Genomic DNA, 21220 nt, shown 5'->3' with positions numbered 1-21220 from the left:
ACCCTGCCAATAATAGCCCATCCAGGCACATCTAAGCTTCCTATTGTGTATAACTATCTAGGAGGAATACACAAAGCTCCATTGTTAGCGACACCCAATCATGTGACCAGAGAAAGGTTATGTGCACTAAATGGCTAAAGCAAGAAAATGGCAACTTTCTAAAAGTGCCATTTTCAGAATTGCAGTTTAAAAATCCAACTTCACCGTAAGTTGAGATTTAAAATTGTGATTCCAGAGACACCAAATATGAATTAATTAACTCTTCCAGTTTAGAAATCACACTTATAAAATGTAATAAGGCAACTTCAATGTTATCCTATTGGACAGATAGGCCTTGCGGTAGTGACAAATTAATTTAAGAGTTTTTCACTACCAGGAAATGTAAAACTTATAAGTACATGTCCAACTTCTTAAATACATTGCACCCTGCCCTCTGGGCTGTCCAGGGCCGCTCTATGGGTGCCTTATATGTATTAAAAGAAAGGTTTGGGCCTGACAAAAGGTTTAGATTTCCCATTCCAAATGGCAGTTTAAAACTGTGCTCTCGGGCTCTGCAATGGCAGACTTGAGACATGTTTAACAGGCTTGGATTTAAGCACTGGTTAGCAGTGGTAAAGTCCTAAGGCCAGCAAAAACGAGGTCAGAAAAAATAGAGGAGGAGGAAGGCAAACCACCCTAAGGCTGACAGGTCTAACACTAGCTTATCCAAAAAGCCAGATCATCACTACACTGGCACCAATAAACAGCAAAAAACTACCAAGATGCAAGCTTTGTCCATCTACACACAAGAACAGTCCTTAAGCGGAGTAGGATCATATCAAGAAACTACATGATTACAAACAATGCAGAAATTACATAAACATAGCCAACAGTATTATAGCCACAGACCACTATGTATGGCTATTGTAAATTCTGACCTTAAGGTAGCACTCATGCTGAGTACTTTGCCTGTATCAATGATGATTAGCACCATTAGCTGGAAGTTATAGGGGGGATTTGATAACCACAAGTGTTAGCCAAACTAATGCACTAGTATTGTCTTCATGTCACTCCCCATGCATGGTTTTAACTCTTCTAGTGAATGTGAGCAAGTTGACCGTAGTCTGAAAATGTGCAACATAAAGTAATAAAGTGGAGGTGGTAATAATCTTACAGATGGTATGAGGCATCACACAAAAACATCAGAATGAAGGACAGTTTCCATTTTTTTAGGAAAAATATTATACAGATTACCTATCATAAACCGAAGATGGATTGAGAAAATATGAACATTATATAGGCGTATTAAGGTGGTAAAGAGGGAGATACTGTGGAACTTAAATATACAAAATGTCTCTATTTACCTAGATTATGCCTTACTGTAGTTGGAAGAGTAAACGCCATTCCATATTATTATGAAGGGATTCTGATAGTGTAAGAAATCTCGTCTCAATCCAAAGTATTAACTAGAGCTATTTTCATAACCGCTTGTGAGATGGATATTTGAGTAATTTCCTAGTCCCTAGCTTATATAAAACTTGCCTGCCTGTTGCCATTAGGTTGGCCTTACATGTGATAATGTACATTGACTATGAGGCTCAATGTCTCTTCTCATGTAGTTTGGTGTCAGGCACTGAAACCCATGAGCTGGGCTTCCCCCTACCATCCTTACCAGGATGTTACCTCTTTCTCCAGCATGCTCATCGAATTAGTTATTATGTATGTATGCAACGTAATCAGTAACATTCCAACCTATGTGAAAAAGCAACTCTTGATTGGTTGCCACTACATAATGCAAATATATTTCAGTGGCAGGGTGCAGTGGTCCAGATGTTAGCAAACAAAAAGGTAACCGACAGAAATAATCCTGTCAATCTCCCCTTTGCTAACCACCGTTCTTATCTGTACTGTTTTTTAATGCAGCAGCGGTGAAAGAAAAACGGTAGCAGTGGATATCTTTGTGGCCTTTAGACCGGAAGTGATTGCAGTCTGTGTGTCGTGCCAAATATGGACGTTGATCATTCACCTTTATGCTAATTCTCCCCACACTCCCAAATATCTCCCAGGACTTAGGAGGGGATGTGGAAGACAACAAGTAGAAGGCTTCCTCACTCAATGAAAATAATCTTTTGTTGATATCAGTCCGAATGGGTTAATCCTGGCAAAGATTGGCTGGCCCTCCAGGGCGAACCACACCCCGGCCCATCGCTGAGCCCTGTCAAGCCAACAAGTAAGACGCATTCCAAGGCTGCTGTCATCACAGTGCACCTGCCCCCAAGAAGCCACTGGTCAGGTCCCAACATGATCTGGTCAGCTCACTGCTGCAATATCTCAGAAAACGACTGAGACGACGAACACGAACACACAATTTCAAATTGAACATGCCTTCGAGATTTGCAGCATAGCCAAAGAGCATGTATGGCACAAACTAAGTAACAATAAGAATAACATCTTTTCTATAAAATACACTTAATATTCATCCTCACCTTTGAATTGTCTTTAGGCAACTTTTCTTGAATGTATCGGAAACATCCTCAGGTTCTTTATCAGCCCCCGCGACTGCCTCTTTCTTGTGGCACGACAGCTGGTAATTGTTACCATGGTTGTTTGCCCAGAATGTACCAGCTGAAGTCTCGTAACGTATACAAAACTCGAGTTTGGCTCCATCTATGAGATAGGGAGGCACCAGTGACATCCTAAAGGAAAACTGGTCAGTTTCGCCATCACACGAATTGTGGACATACTCCGCCAAAATGTCATAATAACTCAGCCAGTCATCCATAGTCATTCGAACAAACACCAGCTTTTCAAAAGATACATTCAGCACCCGTATAATGCCACTTAAAGACGCTGACCCCGGAAGGAATTCCACTGCCTCGAGCAATACTTTCTGTGTGTGAACTTTCTGCAGCACTTCCTCCCTGGAAGGGACCTCAAACCGAGATAACAAATAGAACTCATCCGCCACAGTAACCTCGTTTTCGAAGGTATCATTTTGGGATGTAGTCGGTATTTCCCATGTGTCAAACTCTTTAACTGACACAAGGTCGAGTCCAAAGGCATCAGCGAATGAAACTTTCCGGGCAACACTGGAGGGCGCCTCGGACTCGGCATCGTCGGAAGAAACAGAACTGCGCCTTCTCGGAAGCGGTGAAAAGCGAGGCTTGAAAGTAGCCTTCACCTCTTCGTCATCCTCATAGGCTTCGTTTAATGAGGGAACTTCCAACAAGTTATCCCCTGCGAGAGGGCTAGTTTCTTCCGACGGCTCCATCCCGGTACAAACTGAAGGAGAACTATGCAGCCAGTGGGAGCTGACATTTGAGACTGTGACTTAAAACAAGGATTAATGTTTCAGTTGACATTGCAGTAGGGAGTCAAGTCTATAAATAGGAGCCGAGGCGTGTGAACTATGTTGGCCCGGTCTCAGAGGCTTTGCATCGGATAGCATTAGTGTTGTTCAGTAAAGGCCACGTTCCAAATTCTGACGGTGCGTTTTCTCATTCTATCACCCAGCTACATAAAAACTTGCAATTGAGTAAAAAAAAAGGACTTAGCAAATCAGAATGGAAACTAACATGTTATGGTCTTGCATACAACACAGCGGTGCTGCACTGTCTCCAGCAGACACAAAAGGCATTATTGTATCCTGTATAGACACATCAGTCCTGGTGTTTGGTATTATGCGAACTTGCATTGAAAAGTTCACAACGGCTTAAAAGCTTTTTGGAAACAGTTGTCTTTATTGCAGAAGTGTCGGTACTTGAGGAGAGGAAGATGACGCATTCAGACAAAGAGCGCTCCGGGTTTCAGCCCTAACACCTCGATCCTTGAAAGTTCAGCCTTCAATGTCCAGGAGATCGACTAATACTGCCTTGCTTTTACTTCAACCCCTGCGTAGTACAGATGGGCTCGCTTGGTGGAAGTGTAAAATGTTGACCTTTAGCCCCAGTACGGAACATGGCTTCAGAAATATGCGAGAGAGAATGCAGCAGTTGAGTCAGGGGGTTTAAAAAAACCATAAAGGTCTCTGGTGTCCCGTGCTCACTCTTGAGTCTCAAGGGCTGCAGAAGGTCATTCGAAGGGCTTCCTTCGCTAATAGGAAGAGTCGTACAATGTCTTAAGATCAATGCTTAGAGCCGCTCCACCTCCACGCCTTGATAGATGTGTGAGTGTAGGCCACAATGTCTACTGCTAAAACATCTGCCCAGTGATATTAAATGTAGAGACATAAAACTATACCTGGGCGGAATTTTGAAATCCGCTCCTGGAGTTGGAGGAATTTGGTAACTCCACATTGTGCGTGTAACACATACTTCCTGCCAAACTCCGCCAATTGGTGCACAGTGGAATTATTCTGCCATTCGAGACTCAACATGTTCATGGGAACAATGCGACGCCCCATAATGTGTGCTTGCAAGCGCGAGCAAGATTTGCCAGTTTCTAGCACAATCTCCAGCCGCCACATAGCTTTTTGGCACCATTTTGTGACACCTGTGATCGCAGGTGGCCGCGGCTGCCTCTCGAGTAGATGCTCTACTTGAGAAGCAGCTAAATCAACTTGAAAATTCCTCTTCAATTGAATATTCTACTCATATGGATGGTTCAGGTTGTCTTTTTTACTGCAAAAAGCAATTTATTTAACTTTTTTTTTCAACAGGAATTAAGTGCCACAGAGACTCCAACTTCCTTTTACTGTCCGAATGCTCCTCCCAGTGCTTTGTTCATCTTCTGGTCACTTTTCATTTGGATTTTGAGGTGAAAGGATCACTCTCTTTGTCTGCAATTCCTGCTGCATACACACCTTCTGGATTTTAAGGACTTTGTTTTTGTGACATTGCAACAAGTAAGTTAAAATACTTTGGCTAAGTTTGAAAGAGGGCATTGCCCAGTATATATTTCCCCTTTTATTCAATTTTCAAATTTGATTGTGGTAGATTGGCTAGAGTTGCAGTAGGGGCCTATTTTTTTATGCACTCAATTTTTGAGTTTTATAAGAGAAAAATGTTGCACAGTCCAGTACCTTTTCTCCATGTTTATTACATTTGCACTATTCATTTGTTTTACCATGTGGCCTAGTCTGCCAATGGGCCATCCAGCCTGTACTAATCATTGGGTATATGAAACAACTGTTTCTGTGGAATATGTTGGGATGGCATAGGATTACATGTAAAAATGTCTTTTTTTGTAATTCACTATCTTTTCCTGCAAAAAGTGTATTTTGCTGTGCTAATATTTGATGCCTTTGGAGGATGTGTGCTGTTGTAAAATTGTTATAGCTGACTTAATTGTTGTTTTTGGCATTACTGAATTAATGGTAGTGTTTTGTTCATTGTTTGGCATGCCTCCTTTATCTGGCCAGTGTGTGTTAACAATAGGCCCCATCTTGTCTTTGTTCTCAATCCCATGTTGCCTGCCGCATTTGGTTGAAGCAGCGCGCGCAACGAAATTCGTTTTATTTATTTATATGTTTACTTACCTCTTATCAGCCATAATCCGTAGTTTACTACCCCCCAACCTGCCCCTCCCCGCCCCACGTCAGCGCCCAACAGCACTCCCACCACGGCCGCTACTGCCTCCTTGTTGTTTGACCATGTAGTCAGCAGCCATTTTGTGTAGCCTGGCCAGTCGGTGTCCTTTTGCCATAGGTCTGCATGTGTTCTAATGTTTCCAAGCCTCCATACTTGTTGTTATTTGACCTTGTGGCTGGCAGTCTATTTGTGTAGTTAGTCAGTGTTCTTTTGACATAGGCCTTCATGCGTTCTTTGTTGTCGATGCCTCCCTGTTGTTTGACCATGTGACCGAGGGCCATTTTGTGTAATCAGCCAGTGTGCTTTTGCTATCAGCCTGCATTTGTTCTTTGATATCCATGCCTCCTTGTTGTTCGACCCTGTGGTCGACGGCTAGTTTGTGTAGCCAGCTAGTTTGCTTTTCCCTTAAGCCTGCATGTGTTCTTCATTGTATATTCCTCCTTGTTGTTTGGCCATGTGGCCAGTGGGTATTTTGTGTAGCCAGACAGTGTGCTTTTGCTATAGGCCTGCATGTGGTCTTTGTTGGTCATGCCTCCTTGTTTGTTGACTATGTGGCCGGCGGCCATTTTGTGTACCCAGTCAGTGTGCTTTTGCCATAGGCCTGCAGGCGTTCTTTTTTGTCCATTCCTCCTTGCTTGTTGGTGTTTTTTTGAACATGTGGCCAGTGACCATTTTGTATAGACACTAGCCAGTTAGTGTTTGAAATCTTTTTTTCTCAGTTTTCAATGCTATTTTCTAGGGACATCGATAGAAGAGAGCTATGTCTTTTTGTTCTTTGTTCCTTTTTTACCCTTTTCCCCCTGGTATCCGTTTAATATGCTTGAGAAACATTGTAGTATGTATGTAAATTGTTTATATAATATTATATGCATTTTTTAAAATTTTTCCCTGCACCTCCTTGCCTCCCATAGTATTTCTCATAGTCCCTATTGATACACCAGCAATTACTTCTTTTATACATTATTTGATTTTTCCCTGCACTCCCTGCCTGCCATAGGTCTCTTAGGCCATAGACACACACCAGCATTCACTTTTGTTAAGGATTAATACGTTTTCCCTGCACCCTTAGCCTGCCATATGTCTCTGAGTCTTAGGTCACAGGTACACACCAGAATTACATTTTTTAGGATTATTTTACATTTTCCCCTGCACCCCCTGCCTGCCATAGGTCTCTTAGGCTATAGGCGCACACCAACATTCACTTTTTCTAAGGTTTGTTCAATTTTTCCTTCACCTCAGCCTGCCATAGGTCTCGGAGTCTCAGGATTCACTTTTCAATGATTATTCCATTTTGCCTTGCATCCCCTGCCTGCCATATGTCTCTTAGGCCATAGGTGTACACCAGCATTCTCTTTTGTTTAGGGATTATTTATTTTTACTTGCACCCCCAGCCTGCCATAGGTCTCCTTGTTTTAGGCCACAGGTGCACACCAGCATACACTTTATTTAAGGATTATTCCATATTTCCCTGCACCCCTGCCTACCATAGGTCTCTTAGCCATAGGCACACACCAGCATTCACTTTTTTAGGGATTATTACATTTTTCCCTGCATCCACCTGCCTGCCACAGGTGTCTCACCTTAGTGGCACATAAAGCAAACTTTTAAATCTGTTGTTGTTATCCTAATTAGAATATTATTGTATGGTTTGAATTGGAATGGAATGAATACACTATTGTTAAATATTTGGGATAATCTCACTATTGTCTTTATGAATAAATCAAACTGTAAAAATGCCACGTTTCACGGAATGTTTTCTTGTTTGTTTACTTAGGTGTACGAGAGACATGACCGCCAGTACTGGCAGAAAGAAGGCTCACATAAAGTGACACCACCACCACCACACCTCCTGAGTCCTCCTCTGCCTGCTTCTGCAGCTAAGTGCCTACAAACAGAGCTTTAATATGGCCCCAAAGAAAGGTGTTTCTGCCGAGATAGTGGCCAGTGAGGAGAAGAAGAAGAAGCAGATTGCCAGTGCCACCACTGGTGTGCCACCTGCCACCTTTTTCAGGAGATGTGGTGTGCCTCTGGGCAAAAAGCTGGGAGCAGCACTTCTGCATCAATGGCACCAGTCCAGCCTAAGCTCAAGTCTATGTCTCTCAGAGAGGCAGCCAATTCAATCTTGGCAACAAGCAGTCAGTCTGCATTAGACTTGTCTCAGCCACAAAGCACCCAATTGTCACAAGAAACTGAGCAAAGTTGACAAAAGGATCCATAGCTAGCATCAGTTTTTCCTTAAGTAGGAGCAGAACAGGATGTTATGCTTTCTGCCAAGCAAGATGTAGCTCTTGAACCATTGGCTTCACAATCTCCATCAAGAAAAAAAAAGGGTACTCAACCATGTTCTCCAAGCACCCTTCTGATGATCTGTTCTGCTAATCTGGACATGGATTGGACCCCAGTCTACACCAAGACCCGCCATGAGAGACAAGGGGAAATGAAAGTTCCTGAAAGTCTTATAATTCTGCAAAAGGACCAGGATGAGCCAGCGATTGTCAGTATGGAAGGCTGCTCAGAGGACACCGAGATTACCCCCTCCTATTTAACCTGCTCAGCAGAATATAGCACTGGTTCCACCACCACCACCGCTAGCTTCCATATGTGTAAGGCAATCACTGAGACCTGCATCCACCACTATCTCAGTTGAAGTACAGGCTGAAGAGAGACAATCAACACACACACAGAAAGTTCTCCACCCCAGTTTGGAACTTCTTTACGATTAACAAGCAGGAGGATATAATTGCAATAAGCCCCATTTTCCATACAAGTGTTTGTCAAGGTAAGCCTGGTTCACAATAAGGGACTGGAGGCCAAACAACCCACATGAAAAAACATCACTTAATCCGGTGGGAGGTGCCCTTTAAAAAAGGTAGCTGCTCGTGGGAATTAGAGAGGGGAAGCCTCTCAGATCACGGTGATAGAAGGAGGTGATGAGGAAGATGAGGATGACAGCTTTATACAAAGAAACCCTATGCCCTGCAGTGTGCCAGCATTACCTGCAGCAACAACCTCCAAATGGCACAAAACTCAGATGTAGACACCCCCGCTCATAGTGATTCTCCCAAGACACACATTGAGTCTACCACCTCTTGGTTCTCTTTAAAAGTCTCCTGCATCAGTGACACCATAAAAGAAGTTCATGAAAAAAGGCTTTATGGTCGAACACGCACAACAGATCAGTGTGTAACAATGAGAAAGTGTGTGGCGTGCTTCAGAAGTATCACTCACTGACCCAAGAGTGTGAAGAAGAAAAGAAATGGAAGCGTCACCCAACTTGGGGGATGTCCTTCTGAGCACCGCAGTAACCCACAACAACGCTGGTGTGAGGTCTAAATGCTTGTTGTCTTCATATAACAGAATATGTAAATAAAGTTTGTGAGTATGTCCAAGGATTTGTTTATTTCAATTTCGATATTGTACGTTTCATATCGAACTTGTATTTATCAAAATGAATCCATAAAGGTAAATCCTTCTCAACGTATCTCCCGATGCAGTTCGGGCATCGTAGTGCCCTTCATCAGGGAGGAGTATTTAAAGGGTGAATGAAGCGAGCATAACATGAGAAAAACCACTTATGAATAAAGTTGATAATCACCAGATTGTGTGTCATGTGTAAATATGGTAATGCAATTGGTGAATAGATGCCATGCTGGTGTAAAGAAATAAATACCGGGAAAAATACAACAGTGAGCATGCTATTTAGGAAAAAACAAGGAGGATGACATAGTGACGAGATCCAGCAAACTGTTATAAATGTCAAATATTGCGAAACATACAAGCGTGCTAAAACCTTAACAGATTTAGAACCGCAGTGCGATTAACACCAGCCGGCAGTAGCGTATAAAACAAAAGTTATAAAAAAAGACTATGAAATCCATAATAGAAAGCTGCCGGTGGATGAAGCCGCGCGGTACCCCACAGACGTGAATGCAACTGACATGGCATATAGAGTGAAATACCAAGTGTTTAGAAAGCACACGTTGTAACCGGCGAAAAGGTTTACCAGTATCGAGTGAACTCGTACTTACTTATACAAAGATGTGAAGGAAATCACGTCTTCGTCAAAAAGTGTGTGAGACGAGTGAAACTATGATGTTTATTTGAATCAGTGATGCATGCAACATAGAGAGAGAACTAGAGCCGAGTGCACAAGAAAATGACGCCTTGTTGTAATGTGTTCAAATAAAGGAAACAGTGATAATATTAATAGGACCGTGTGAGCAAAACAATCAAATAAAAATATTGGTGACTCGCAATGCGAAACACATTGAAAAATACATCAGGGGTGAGCAAAAGACAAAAAAAGAAAGCTTATGATGAATGAAGTAGTACAGCAGTGGTGAACAGTAAAAGAAAATAATATGAAAGGATGTAGCATTATAGGAAAGCTCTAGAACAGTAGTTGAAATGTTAAATGGAGATTAAAGAGTCACGAAGAGAGAACACAGCAAATACATCCAATCATGAACAAATAGAAATTAAATATAACACGAAAATTCCATCCAGTCATTGAGACTGTGGTTTCAGCGAGTTCAGAAATTGAATCCAATGATTCTCTCATTGTAAGAGATGTTTGTTGTTGTCTCTGCCATACATTCTCCTGACAGTTTCCAAGATAAGAAATTGTAGTTGACTTATATTGTGATGACTGAAATGAAATGAGCTGCGATAACTGATTTTGGAGTTCCTGGTGCGAATAGTGCTTTTATGTTCATGTATCCTGATTTTTCTCTTTCTTTCAGTCTTGCCAACATATACTAGGCCGCATGGGCATTTCAGCATATATATCACGTTAGTTGAATCATAAGTGCCATTCACTTTGAGTTTTGTGTTGATACCTTTCATGGGATTATTGATAGTTACCCCTTTGATCACATTATTGCAATTACTGCAATTATGGCAAGGTATAGTACCCTTGAAGTTGATTTCCATGTTGTCGCTTGGTCTTTTAGGTATGATATCTTTCAAATTCCTGCCCCTTGTGTATGCAAAAAATTGGTGGGTCTTTAAAAAATGCCATTAAAGTCAGGTTCAAGAGCGAATATGGGCCAGTGTCTCCTGATCGACCTTTTGTATTGTTTGTGTGGAGAATTTAGACACGACCACGTTCCTTTTGCTTTCTGTTTTCTTGGAGATGTTGAATAATTCGGAGCAAGTTCTTTTGGAACAATGATCTTTGGCTTGTTCCAAAACATTATCCGGATAGCCTCTCTGTTTGAAACGGTCAAGCATGAGCTGAATTTGTTCATGGAGCACAACAGGGTTAGACACGATTTGTTTAACTCTCAACAGTTGCGAATATGGAAGATGATTTTTCAAAGCATTGTTGTGAAAATCTGATAATGAAGTGTGCTGTTCTTGTCTGTGCCTTTTCTGTATATATTGGTTTCGAGATGATCATCGACCTTGTTGATGGATACATCTGAAAAGGTTATGGCTTGTGCATCTATTTCGTACATGAATTGAATTCTGTCATGGATTGTATTCAACAAGCTCAAGGCATTGTTGAGACTATCACACGAGTCTTTCCATATGATAAAGATATCATCAATGTACCAGTAAAATTTCATGGCATGGTCTTTCCAAACGTCAGTGTTGAGTATGTTGTTCTCTTCAAAGTAGTTCATGAAGATATTAGCATACGAAGGGGCAGCACAATTGGTCATTGGAGTGCCAGTTAATTGTAGGTAACATTGGTCATTCCACTTGAAGTAACTCTGGTATAGAGTGAATTGTAACAATTCCATAAGAAATAGTTGAAAATTGGAATTCAGTTCTGAATGGAGTAGAATATCTTCTAGGGCTTCAATACCCAAGTTGTGTGGGATGGAGGTGTAAAGAGAATTGAAATCCGCTGTACAAAGCCATATTTCATCAGCAATGTCAAATTTGATGTCTTGGATTTTGTTTAAAAAGTCTGTAGTGTCCCTGATATATGTGTTCATGTTCATGACAGAAGGTTGTAAATGCTTGTCAAGCAATTTTCCAACAGATTCATGTATACTCCCTCTGGTCGATACTATAGGTCGAAACGGAGGATGTTGTAAATTTCTATGAACCTTGGGAAGGAAATATAGGTAAGGTATTCGCGGTTGATGTGGTAGAAGGAATTTGTAGGTTTTTTCAATGATGACTCCCTCGTCTAGTGTTTTCTTGAGTAAATCCTTAAGCAGATTTGCAAATTGTTCAGTTGGATCATATTCCAAAACACAATAAGTTTCAATGTCTAAGACATGTCTTTGTACCTGTTCCATGTAAAAAACAGTGTCTATAATCACCAGGGTGCCGCCCTTGTCAGCATTTTGGCAAGTGATCTCTGGATTGTCTGCCAGACGTTTAAGTACGTTAAACTCTTTTTGTGTGAGATTGCGGTGTTTCGATTGACGTTTGAAATTGAATTTCTGTATATCAGTTTTGACCAAGTTTTCAAAAGTGTCCAAATTCTTATGGCTTACTGGGGCCATGTAAGTACTACTGCATTGTAAACTTTTGAGTTGGTCAGGCTTATGCGTGGTGTGTTCAATCAAAACATTGTCAAAAAAGTGCCGAAAGCGTAAATTGCGCATCAGTTTGAAAAGACTGATTTCCAGTTCCAAACTATTTAGTGTGGCAAGTGGGTATGAAAGAGGTACCTCTTTGAAGGGTCTTGATCTCAAAGGTATTCAACTATGTTGATAAAATGTTAATGACTAGGTTGGTGTCTTCTTCCCCTTGAGACGTCTGCTTGTGGTCGGCACGTTCCGTGTTTCTTTCTCTCCTTCTTTTTCCTTTGCCCCTCCTGGGTCATCCTCCTCTGTGGAGCCTTCCTCTAAAAAAGGAACATTGGAGATTTGTACAATGTCTGTACTGCTTGTGGACAGTTGGTTCACATTGGGTACTGGTTTACGTCTTGTATCACTCTCCGATGACGATGTATCAGTTTCACTCTGTTGACTGTAAGGTTTGTTTTTTCTGCGCCTACCATAGACTCCTGACCATTAATAAATCTCCCCCAATTTGTAGTCGATGGTATCATGTTTGTATTTGCATATTTTTCTTTCTTTAATCTCTTGACTGTATTTATCTAGTTGGACATTAATGTCTTCTAGAGTCTTGGTTAAATCTTCTGATGTCATCAGGTTTGTCACTTCTGCATGGGAGTTAGCGATCTCCTTAGTCAAATCCTCCAAGATTTTAGACAATTCTTAAATGATGAGAAGTATGAGGTCAAGCGAACATTTATTCAAAATGGCATGCCATTTCTCGACGAATCTTGGGCTGGTCTTGCATGGTAGGGGTTTCAGAGGGATGCGCAAACCCCTACGAATTCTTTGCGCATGATAATACTTTATTAATGTGCTTGCGTGCAAGCTTTGATTGATTTCTCTCTTCGTGAGGTAGAGGAAGCAATCCGCGCTACTAAAACGGGTATGTTTAGTCAAGAGTGGACCTACGAACCCAACCCCTCAATGGCTCATTTGTACAATGGGAAGCTGGCTAAAATGTTAGCGCTGGACTTCCTCCTCCTCCTCTTTTGTGAAAGGACTGACATTTTTCGAATTTGTGGCAGCAACCCGAACGAAAAGGAAGGTTCCCAGCAGGACCTATTTTGCCAAAGCTGCAGTCCCAGCTGTCCATCACAATGTGCTGCAATAGGTTGGGCAAGCTTTGCAGCAGAGTTCTGTTCGTGCTATCCACCTGACGACAGACATGAAGACCAGTTGTCAAGCAACTGATTACATGTGCATCACTGCATACTGGATCTCTTTGGTGGGGCTAGGCAAAAGCTATCTGCAGGTCTCAGCACTGTAGAAACTTTAAGGGCGTTCAGCAACATGCAACTGTAGCGTTGTTCACCATGGAGAAAAATACATACATCTGTAAACATCTTGGAAGACTTTATCAGCAAGGTAATTGAATGGCTGTAGCCCAGAGGTCTCAGAATTATATTTGTTGCCACGGATAATGGCAGTCATGTAGTCAAGGCCATGGCAGATGGTGGCTATTTCGGGGCTTTGTGTTTAGCGCATTGCATCAACCTGATTGTGCAGGAATTTCTTAAAAAGGAAGACATAAGGCCTGATTTAGTTCTCGGTGGACGGGTTACTCTGTCACAATGGTGACAGATATCCCATCCGCTCAAATATAAATTCCTATCTTATGGCATTTATATTTTGGTGGATGGGATATCCATCACTGTTGTGATGGAGTAACCCATTCACCGAGATCTAAACAGGCCCATAGTCAGCAATTTACTGGCCACTTGCAGAAAAATCTGCATTAATTTTAGTCATTCTTTTAACCCCTTGTGTGCGCACGACGTCTCCCTGCCATCGTGCATTACGGTGGGCGTGTGCGCACGACGGCCGGGAGTCGTCGTGTTCGCGAACGCCGTTTATTTCTCCCGCACAGCGGGAGAAATAAACCCGCACTCAAGGGATTAAAGACTGGAAGCAGTTGAGGATCATTTAGCATGGTAATAGAGTACCATTTAAATCCCTCATATCGGAGGAGCCAACACATTGGAACTCATCCTACTGCATGTTGCAATCTCAATTTGAGTAGCACAGACCGATAATCAACTATGTCCTTTAAAGAGGAGGGCATGCAACTGGGAAAAGCATGACCATGAAGATGGACAAATGAGGGCCAGTCAAATGTCTGACACAAGTGCTGCTTCCTTTTGATTTTTTATACAGGAGGATAGTGTGATGAGCCAAGTAATCCTGTTGCATCTGCTACAGGAGTAGCTAAAAAAGGTGTTTCAAAGGTTTGCAGGTGTGAGAGAAGAAGTATATGAGTTGGTTCAGAGCTTAATCCTTTGCTTGGCTTTTAATACAAGGGTGCAAAGAGCTAGCATGTCCTCCAAAGAGTACATCTATACCACAATACTTGATCTACAGTGCAAAAAAATACTGGCCACTGTCATTCCTTTTTCAGGTGGCGATGTTTCACAATACAAGGCATGGATTGTTGAGCAAGCGAGGCACTTGGAAGAACCGATGGAAGTGAGAGTCCCAGGCATAAGTTCCGGCATGTAGCCTTCAACCTCTAGGGAGGGCAGTGCTCTTTTCTCACAGCAGCCAATACCAGCAACAACACAAGCATCACCAACACCAGCAATATAAGAATCAGACCGAACTCCTGCAATGGATTGATTTCAAGTGGTGTCTTGCTTTGCACTCCAAAATAAAAGAAATTCAGCACTCCCAACATGAGGCACTCATGATGCAAGAAAAAACACTTGGAAAAGAAACTCAGCACCCACAAAATGATGCAAATGAACCTTCAAAAGGCAGTTTCAAAATGAAGCGTGGTGCTTGTTAATACAGTCCTCTCTAAAAGTGTCAGTCGATATCCTCAGGATCAATTTGTTACATAGAAGGGTCCACCGCTCGATGCTCCCGTGCCCAATTGCTGTTAGGGCACTGGTCAAGAGGATGATCAAGCGAGGGAAGGTAAGGAAGGGAACAGCAGGGAGGTCTGGCACGACACCAGGGAATTTTAAATACACTGAATACTGGTATTCGCAAAAGATAACTCTTGTAAATGCAATATCAAACAATCTATATTCCTACTACCTGTAAAGAAATATAAACAAAGCGTCTGCAGTATGTCTAAGCCCGCTGAGGTTCCTGTGTAGATTAACCAACAGGCTGATACAGCTACTGCGAGGGATCAGTGAAATGCACATTCAATAATAACATTGCAACAGTCTGTACAGTACCCTCCTCCCCTATAAGTACACCATACAAGTCCTGTACCTCTTGCCTTATCGTACCATAGTATGATTCCGCTATGCGTCACAGGGAATAAGCATAGTTCTAAACCACTCTCCTCACTACCCCTGTTAAAGAGAGCAAAAAGACATTGAAACATAAATGAATATGTACACACATATATTATCGCTTGACATCGGAAATACTGCTTTACAGTAACACCAAAATGGCTCCAGGATAATTCAAGTCATCCAAAGAAAATGGAATCTCAGCAAAATAAACAATAAGGACACCTCAGCGGCATTTGTTTGGCACAGCAAAGTACAGGATATCCAATCACAGTCAAATACTGCAGTGATAATAACTTCCACCGCAAGAGCTACTGGATGTGGAATCAAGCTATGAAAATAGTTGCCGGCAAAGAAACAAGTACAGTGCTTCTTCCACCGCAAGAGCAACCTGCTCACTAATGGTAGAGAGGCAGAGACCCTAGATCCAGGGACAAGTGTTCCAGCAAAAATCAGGCGGTGCGGAGCACCCTTATCGGCCCTTCGGAGCTCCCGGGCACCAACACGAACTGTGGGGTCTCCAGAATATCCGACACTGCAGTGCCATCCGTCTTTAGTGATATAGACGATTCTGCCACTGCGTGTTGACATAGCAAGGAATCATGGGGATTGTAGTTCATGCACTCACTTCCTGGGTATGCCACTAAGCAGGTTCTCCGCAACCCGGAAGAAAGCAGTTTTCGGTAGTTGCGCGCTCGAGACGGGACTTCCTGACAGTACATCCCTCCTTTAACGAGAGTACGCAAGGGGTCCGGGACTCAAGGGATGTTTTGAGTGAAAGGAGGTCACCTATATGGGTGCGTGAACACCCTCTACGGGCTCCCAGGAGTCTTCCTCCAGCCCACACCAGATACCATAGTTTGTTCCCCCTCAGTTTAGAATCAGTGATGCACCTTACCTCATATTCGTTTTCCCCATCGACTACCACAGGTGGAGGCAAGGTTTATGTAGTCGAGAAGGAAGGTTTCAGTAAAGATATATGAAAAACAGGATGTATCTGGAGGTGATTAGGTAAAACCAACTTCATAGCAACTGGACTGATGTAGTTACTGATCTTATAAGGACCTATATACCTGGGGTTAAACACACTGTGTCTTCAAAATCGTATGTTCTTGGTGGATAACCAGGCTGAGTCTCCCTTCCTGGTCATCTGTCTTTATCTGCTGAGGTCGTGTACTTGGCCTTTGCTTCTTTGAGATGCTTTTGTGTAGCAACCAAGGTTTCCTTGATATGAGCTACCTGTTTAGCTACATCGGGTACCTCGGTGAGCTCATTAGGGTTGAGGAAAGATAAAAAACCTTGGATGATGACCATATGTACTGTAAAAGGGGGAAACTTGCTTAGAACTGTGAATGGCACTGTTGTAAGCAATTTCGGCTAACCAAAGATAATCAATCCATGCTTCTGTGCTGTTGTCCACATAATAGCGCAAGTACTGCTTAAGCGTTTGATTCAAGCGTTCAGTTTGTCCGTCGGTTTGGGGGTGAAAGCTAGTAGAGAGAGAGGCCGGGTTTTGTGATGAGGAATACCACATCTTCCAAAACCTGGCGGTAAACTGAGTTCGGTGGTCAGATACAATAACCCTGGGTAATTCATGAAGGCTAGCAATGTTCAACATGAGCAACTGCACAGGCCAGCCGTGGGTAGTTGCTTGCAGGCTATGAAATGTCCCATCAGATAATCTATAACTACTAGTATCACTGTGCACCCTTGGTCTTTGGGAAGTCCTACTATGAAATCCAGCGAGATACTTTCCCAAGGAGTGTCTGGTGTGGGAAGAGGATGTAGCGTACCCGGAGATTTTTGAGGATCCGTCTTGCTTTTTGCACAGATGTCACACGCCTGTATCCATTGTGTGATATCAACTCTGAAGGATGGCCACCAGAATTGTCTCGTGATTCTGTCCATCTTTTTTACCCCTCCCGCTCCCTGGTGACCTGCACTAGGATGTTCATGACACCAATGAAAAAACCTTCTTCCGAAGTACTTCTGTAGGTATTAACATACAATTTCCTTTCATTGGTAATCCCTTCTTTAACTGCCATTCCACATGTCTTTTTAACCAAGTTCTCCAAGTAAAGGTATTCACGCCTCTGATCACCTCCTTGAGGAATACATCCGGTTGTATAACACAGAACACTTTTGTAGGTTCAATGATAGAACGCTCCTGGATCTCTTAGGGTTCCTTAACAGTAGTCTGTCTAGATAGAGCATCCGCTTTTCTGTTTTCACTGCCAGGTCTGTAGGTTATGAAAAAGTGATATTCTGCAAAAAAGAGCATCCATCTTAATTGCCTGGGGGTTAGATGGGTGGCTGTTGTCATGAACTGCATGTTTTGATGGTCCTTGAAGACTGTCACAATGTGTTTGGCCCCCAGTAAATGGTGTCTCCATTCGAGAAAGGTGTCTCTCATTAAGTTCTTTTTCAGAGATTGTGTAATTCCTTTCAGCTTCATTCAGCGTTCTTGACATATATGCTACTGGATGTAATTGCCCTGTGGAATGGTGCCTCTGTGATGAGACTGCTCCTACTGCAACATCCGATGTATCAGCCTCAACTATATATGGCTTCTCTGGATCAGGGTGTGTTAACACCGGGGCTGAGATGAAGGCTTCCTTCAATGCCACAAACGCCTTCTCGGCTTCCACGCTCCATTCGAATTTCATGGAATTTCTCAACAGCTTGATGATTGGAGCGACCAGGTTGGAAACTTGATTTATAAATTGACGATAGAAGTTTGCAAAGCCGATGAAACATTGTTCATCTCATACATTCATGGCCATGATCTTTCTTTCGGCCATTTCTTGCCATGATGGTGTGAGCATGACTCCAAGGAATTCCACTGTCCGTACGTGAAATTCGCATTTGCTTAATTTGCAAAACAGGCGATTCTTCTGTGGTGTTGTTAACACGGACTGTACGTGCTGTACATGTATGCTCTCATTCTCAGAATAGATGAGAATGTAATCGATATAGACCACCACATAGTGGTCTAGTATTTCTAGCAAAACGTCATTACGGAAATACAGGAATGCTGCCAGGGCATTGCACAATCCAAAGGGTATCGACAAATACTCAAACAAACCGTAGTGAGTCTTGAATGCGGTCTTCCATTCATCTCCGCTTCTCATGCGAACCAAATGGTGGGCACACTTGAGGTCTAACTTGGTATAAATTGTCGCCCTTTTGACTTGTTCAAGCAATACCGGAATTAGTGGCAAAGGATAATGGTTTTTTACCATAATGTTGTTTAATGCCCGGTAATCGATACAGGCGCGAAGATACCCACTCGGCTTTGGGATGAAAAAAAGTGGAGAGACTGCCGGGGACTTAGATGGATGAATAAACCCCAACTCAAGATGTTTGTCAGGATAGGCCCTAAGATGCAGGTGTTTGTGCTCATTTAGGGCATATAACCTACCGCTAGGCACCACCACACCGGGGATCAAATCCATTTGACAATTGTATTGTCTTTGAGGTGGTAGAATCTTGGCTTGAATGTCATTTAATACCTCAGCGAAGTCCAGGTATTGAGCTGGTAAGTGGGTGTCCTTTTCTGCTGCTGTAGCTATACATAGGCCTGATGCCAAGGCCATAGCGAGTCCTTCCGTTCTCCTGAGGCAATGATCATGAAAATATGGAGAGTTCATGTGAACAATCCTGTTCACTCAATCGATCTCTAGATTGTGATTTTGCAACCAAGGTAATCCAAGTATAATGCCATATTGTGGGGTCTGTATGATGTTGAACGTCATACACTCTGTATGCGCTGGTCCATACTGTACCTCTTCCATCTACTGCATACGCAGCTTCAGGGGTGTCTGTGGGTACTAACCGCATAGTTCTGCTTTGGGCTTCCTTCATATCCAAGAAAAGTCCGGTAGCGCAAGAATCTATCATCAATCAATCAATCAATCAATCATCGCATTTATATAGCGCGCTACTCACCCGGAGGGTCTCAAGGCACTGGGGGGGGTCCGCTACTGCTCGGACAGCCAGGTCTCGAGTTGCTTCCTGAAGGTGAGGTGGTCCTGGGTCAGGCGGAGGTGGGTGGGGAGGGAGTTCCATCTCTTGGCGGCGAGGTAGGAGAAGGACCGTCCCCCTGTGGTGGCTCTTCGGATGCGGGGGACGGCGGCGAGGGCGTGGCTGGTCAATCGAAGCTGGCGTTTGGGAGCGTAGAAGTTGAGGCGGCTGTTGAGGTATCCTGGGACTTGGTTGTGTAGGGCTTTGTGTGCGTGGGAGAGGAGACGGAAGGTGATTCTCTTGCTGACCGGGAGCCAGTGCAGGTCTCTCAGGTGTCCGGAGATGTGGCTGCGACGGGGGATGTCCAGGATGAGTCGCGCTGAGGCATTCTGGATCCGCTGGAGTCTCTTTTGGAGTTTGGCGGTGGTTCCGGCGTAGAGGGAGTTGCCGTAGTCCAGACGGCTTGTGACGAGGGCCTGGGTGACCGTCTTCCTGGTCTCGGTGGGGATCCACCGGAAGATCTTACGTAGCATGCGCAGTATGTTGAAGCACGACGAGGAGATGGCGTTGACTTGTAGGGGTGGGCGGAATTTGCGTAATCGCGTTACGCAAATCTCCGCGAAACGGTAAAAAATCTCCGCGAACACGCAGAAATTCCGCGAACACGCGGAATTGCTTGTTCGCGATGGTTTTTTCCTGTTCACAATTGCTGTTTGCGTGCTCGGGGAGAAATATCTCGCGAACACGCATTTTGAGAACGCGAACAAGCAAAAAATTTCGCGAAGTTGCGGAAAGAAGAATTTTGGGCAATTTTGCGTTCTCCACGGAACGCGAAATTACCCAAATTCCGCAAATTCCGCGAGCGGAACGGAATTTGCCGCCCAGGCCTATTGACTTGTCTGGTCATGGAGAGGGAGGAGTCCAGGATGAAGCCCAGGTTGCGTGCGTGGTCTGTTGGTTTGGGTGCGCTGCCTAGGGTGGGGGGCGGGGCCACCAGGAGTCATCCCACGCGGCGGGTGAGGATCCCAGGATGAGGACTTCCGTCTTGTCTGAGTTCAGTTTCAAGCGGCTGTTCTTCATCCATTCGGCTACCTCTTTCATCCCTTCGTGAAGGTTGGCTCTGGCGGTGGCGGGGTCGTTGGTGAGGGAGAGGATCAGCTGGGTGTCGTCAGCGTAGGAGATGATCATCGCATGTGCGTGTATCCACTCGCTATGTACCAGTATGTTAAGATCTATGTACAGATGTCCTTGTGAGGGAGAGCTCTCATTACATAATGAAGAGAGATAGGATGACCTCGAAGAAACCCCTTCTTTCTTTCTCAAGCTTTCTAGCTTTCCGATTGTTTGTCTAGAGCAGTTGTTACATTTCTATTGCCATGGAAGCGACTGGTTGTTGGGTTTGCTGAACAATCCTTGACAAAATGGCCTCTTTGTCCACAATATAAACATAGACCTTGTTTTTGACGTGCTTCTTTTTTGTTTGGTGTGAGAGCTGTTTGAACTGTTCCTATCTCCATAGGTTCCAGTGCTGTTGAAGATGACTGGTCATATGCCCTGGGTCGGTGGATCCTGGTCATAGGTCTATCCTTTCACCGGGTGTCCCCTTTTTGTTCTCTCATTCTGTGATCCAGACATAAAACCAAGCTAATGAGATCCTCACAAGTAGTAGGCTGTGGATCAATCTGGGCAATCACATCCTTAAGGTCTTCCCGAAGACCCTGATGAAAAAGCGTGGCTTGTTTAGCCTCTGGCCATTTTGTTTCCGCAGCCAACCTTCTAAAGGCATTGAGGTATACCACCAGGTCCTTGTTTCCCTGTCTCAACTACAATAATTCCCGATCTACAGTGAAGGACTCTGAACGCCTATCAAACACCTTTTCGAACTCCACCCTAAAGGTCGCCCAATCATACAATAAAGGATCAATCCTGCTGACCAAAGTAACAGCCCATTGAGCAGCATCCCCCACTAAATAGGATATAAGAA

General features: G+C 43.5%; 1 protein-coding gene and 1 long non-coding RNA gene across 2 annotated transcripts in view; one reads left to right on the top strand and one right to left on the bottom strand.

Annotated features, from left to right (window-relative positions):
- PPP1R3A (protein phosphatase 1 regulatory subunit 3A) overlaps positions 1-3873 on the bottom strand; it is a 431144-nt gene extending 427271 nt beyond the window's left edge. Inside the window, exon 1 of the mRNA XM_085653171.1 lies at positions 2466-3873. Within this exon, the coding sequence (XP_085509297.1) occupies positions 2466-3250 (785 nt within the window). The 5' untranslated portion in view covers positions 3251-3873. The remainder of the gene's footprint in view (positions 1-2465) is intronic.
- LOC146855397 (uncharacterized) overlaps positions 1-8894 on the top strand; it is a 137801-nt gene extending 128907 nt beyond the window's left edge. The window contains exons 5-6 of the long non-coding RNA XR_014981316.1: positions 4637-4822; positions 7282-8894. This is a non-coding gene — a long non-coding RNA (uncharacterized LOC146855397). The remainder of the gene's footprint in view (positions 1-4636; positions 4823-7281) is intronic.
- Positions 8895-21220: the final 12326 nt, after the last annotated feature.

The sequence above is a fragment of the Triturus cristatus genome, chromosome 4_1, assembly GCF_964204655.1.
Source record: "Triturus cristatus chromosome 4_1, aTriCri1.1, whole genome shotgun sequence".
Classification (NCBI taxonomy): domain Eukaryota; kingdom Metazoa; phylum Chordata; class Amphibia; order Caudata; family Salamandridae; genus Triturus; species Triturus cristatus.
The sequence above is the reverse complement of the archived record's forward strand: the minus strand, read 5'-3'. Positions and strand labels throughout refer to the sequence as shown.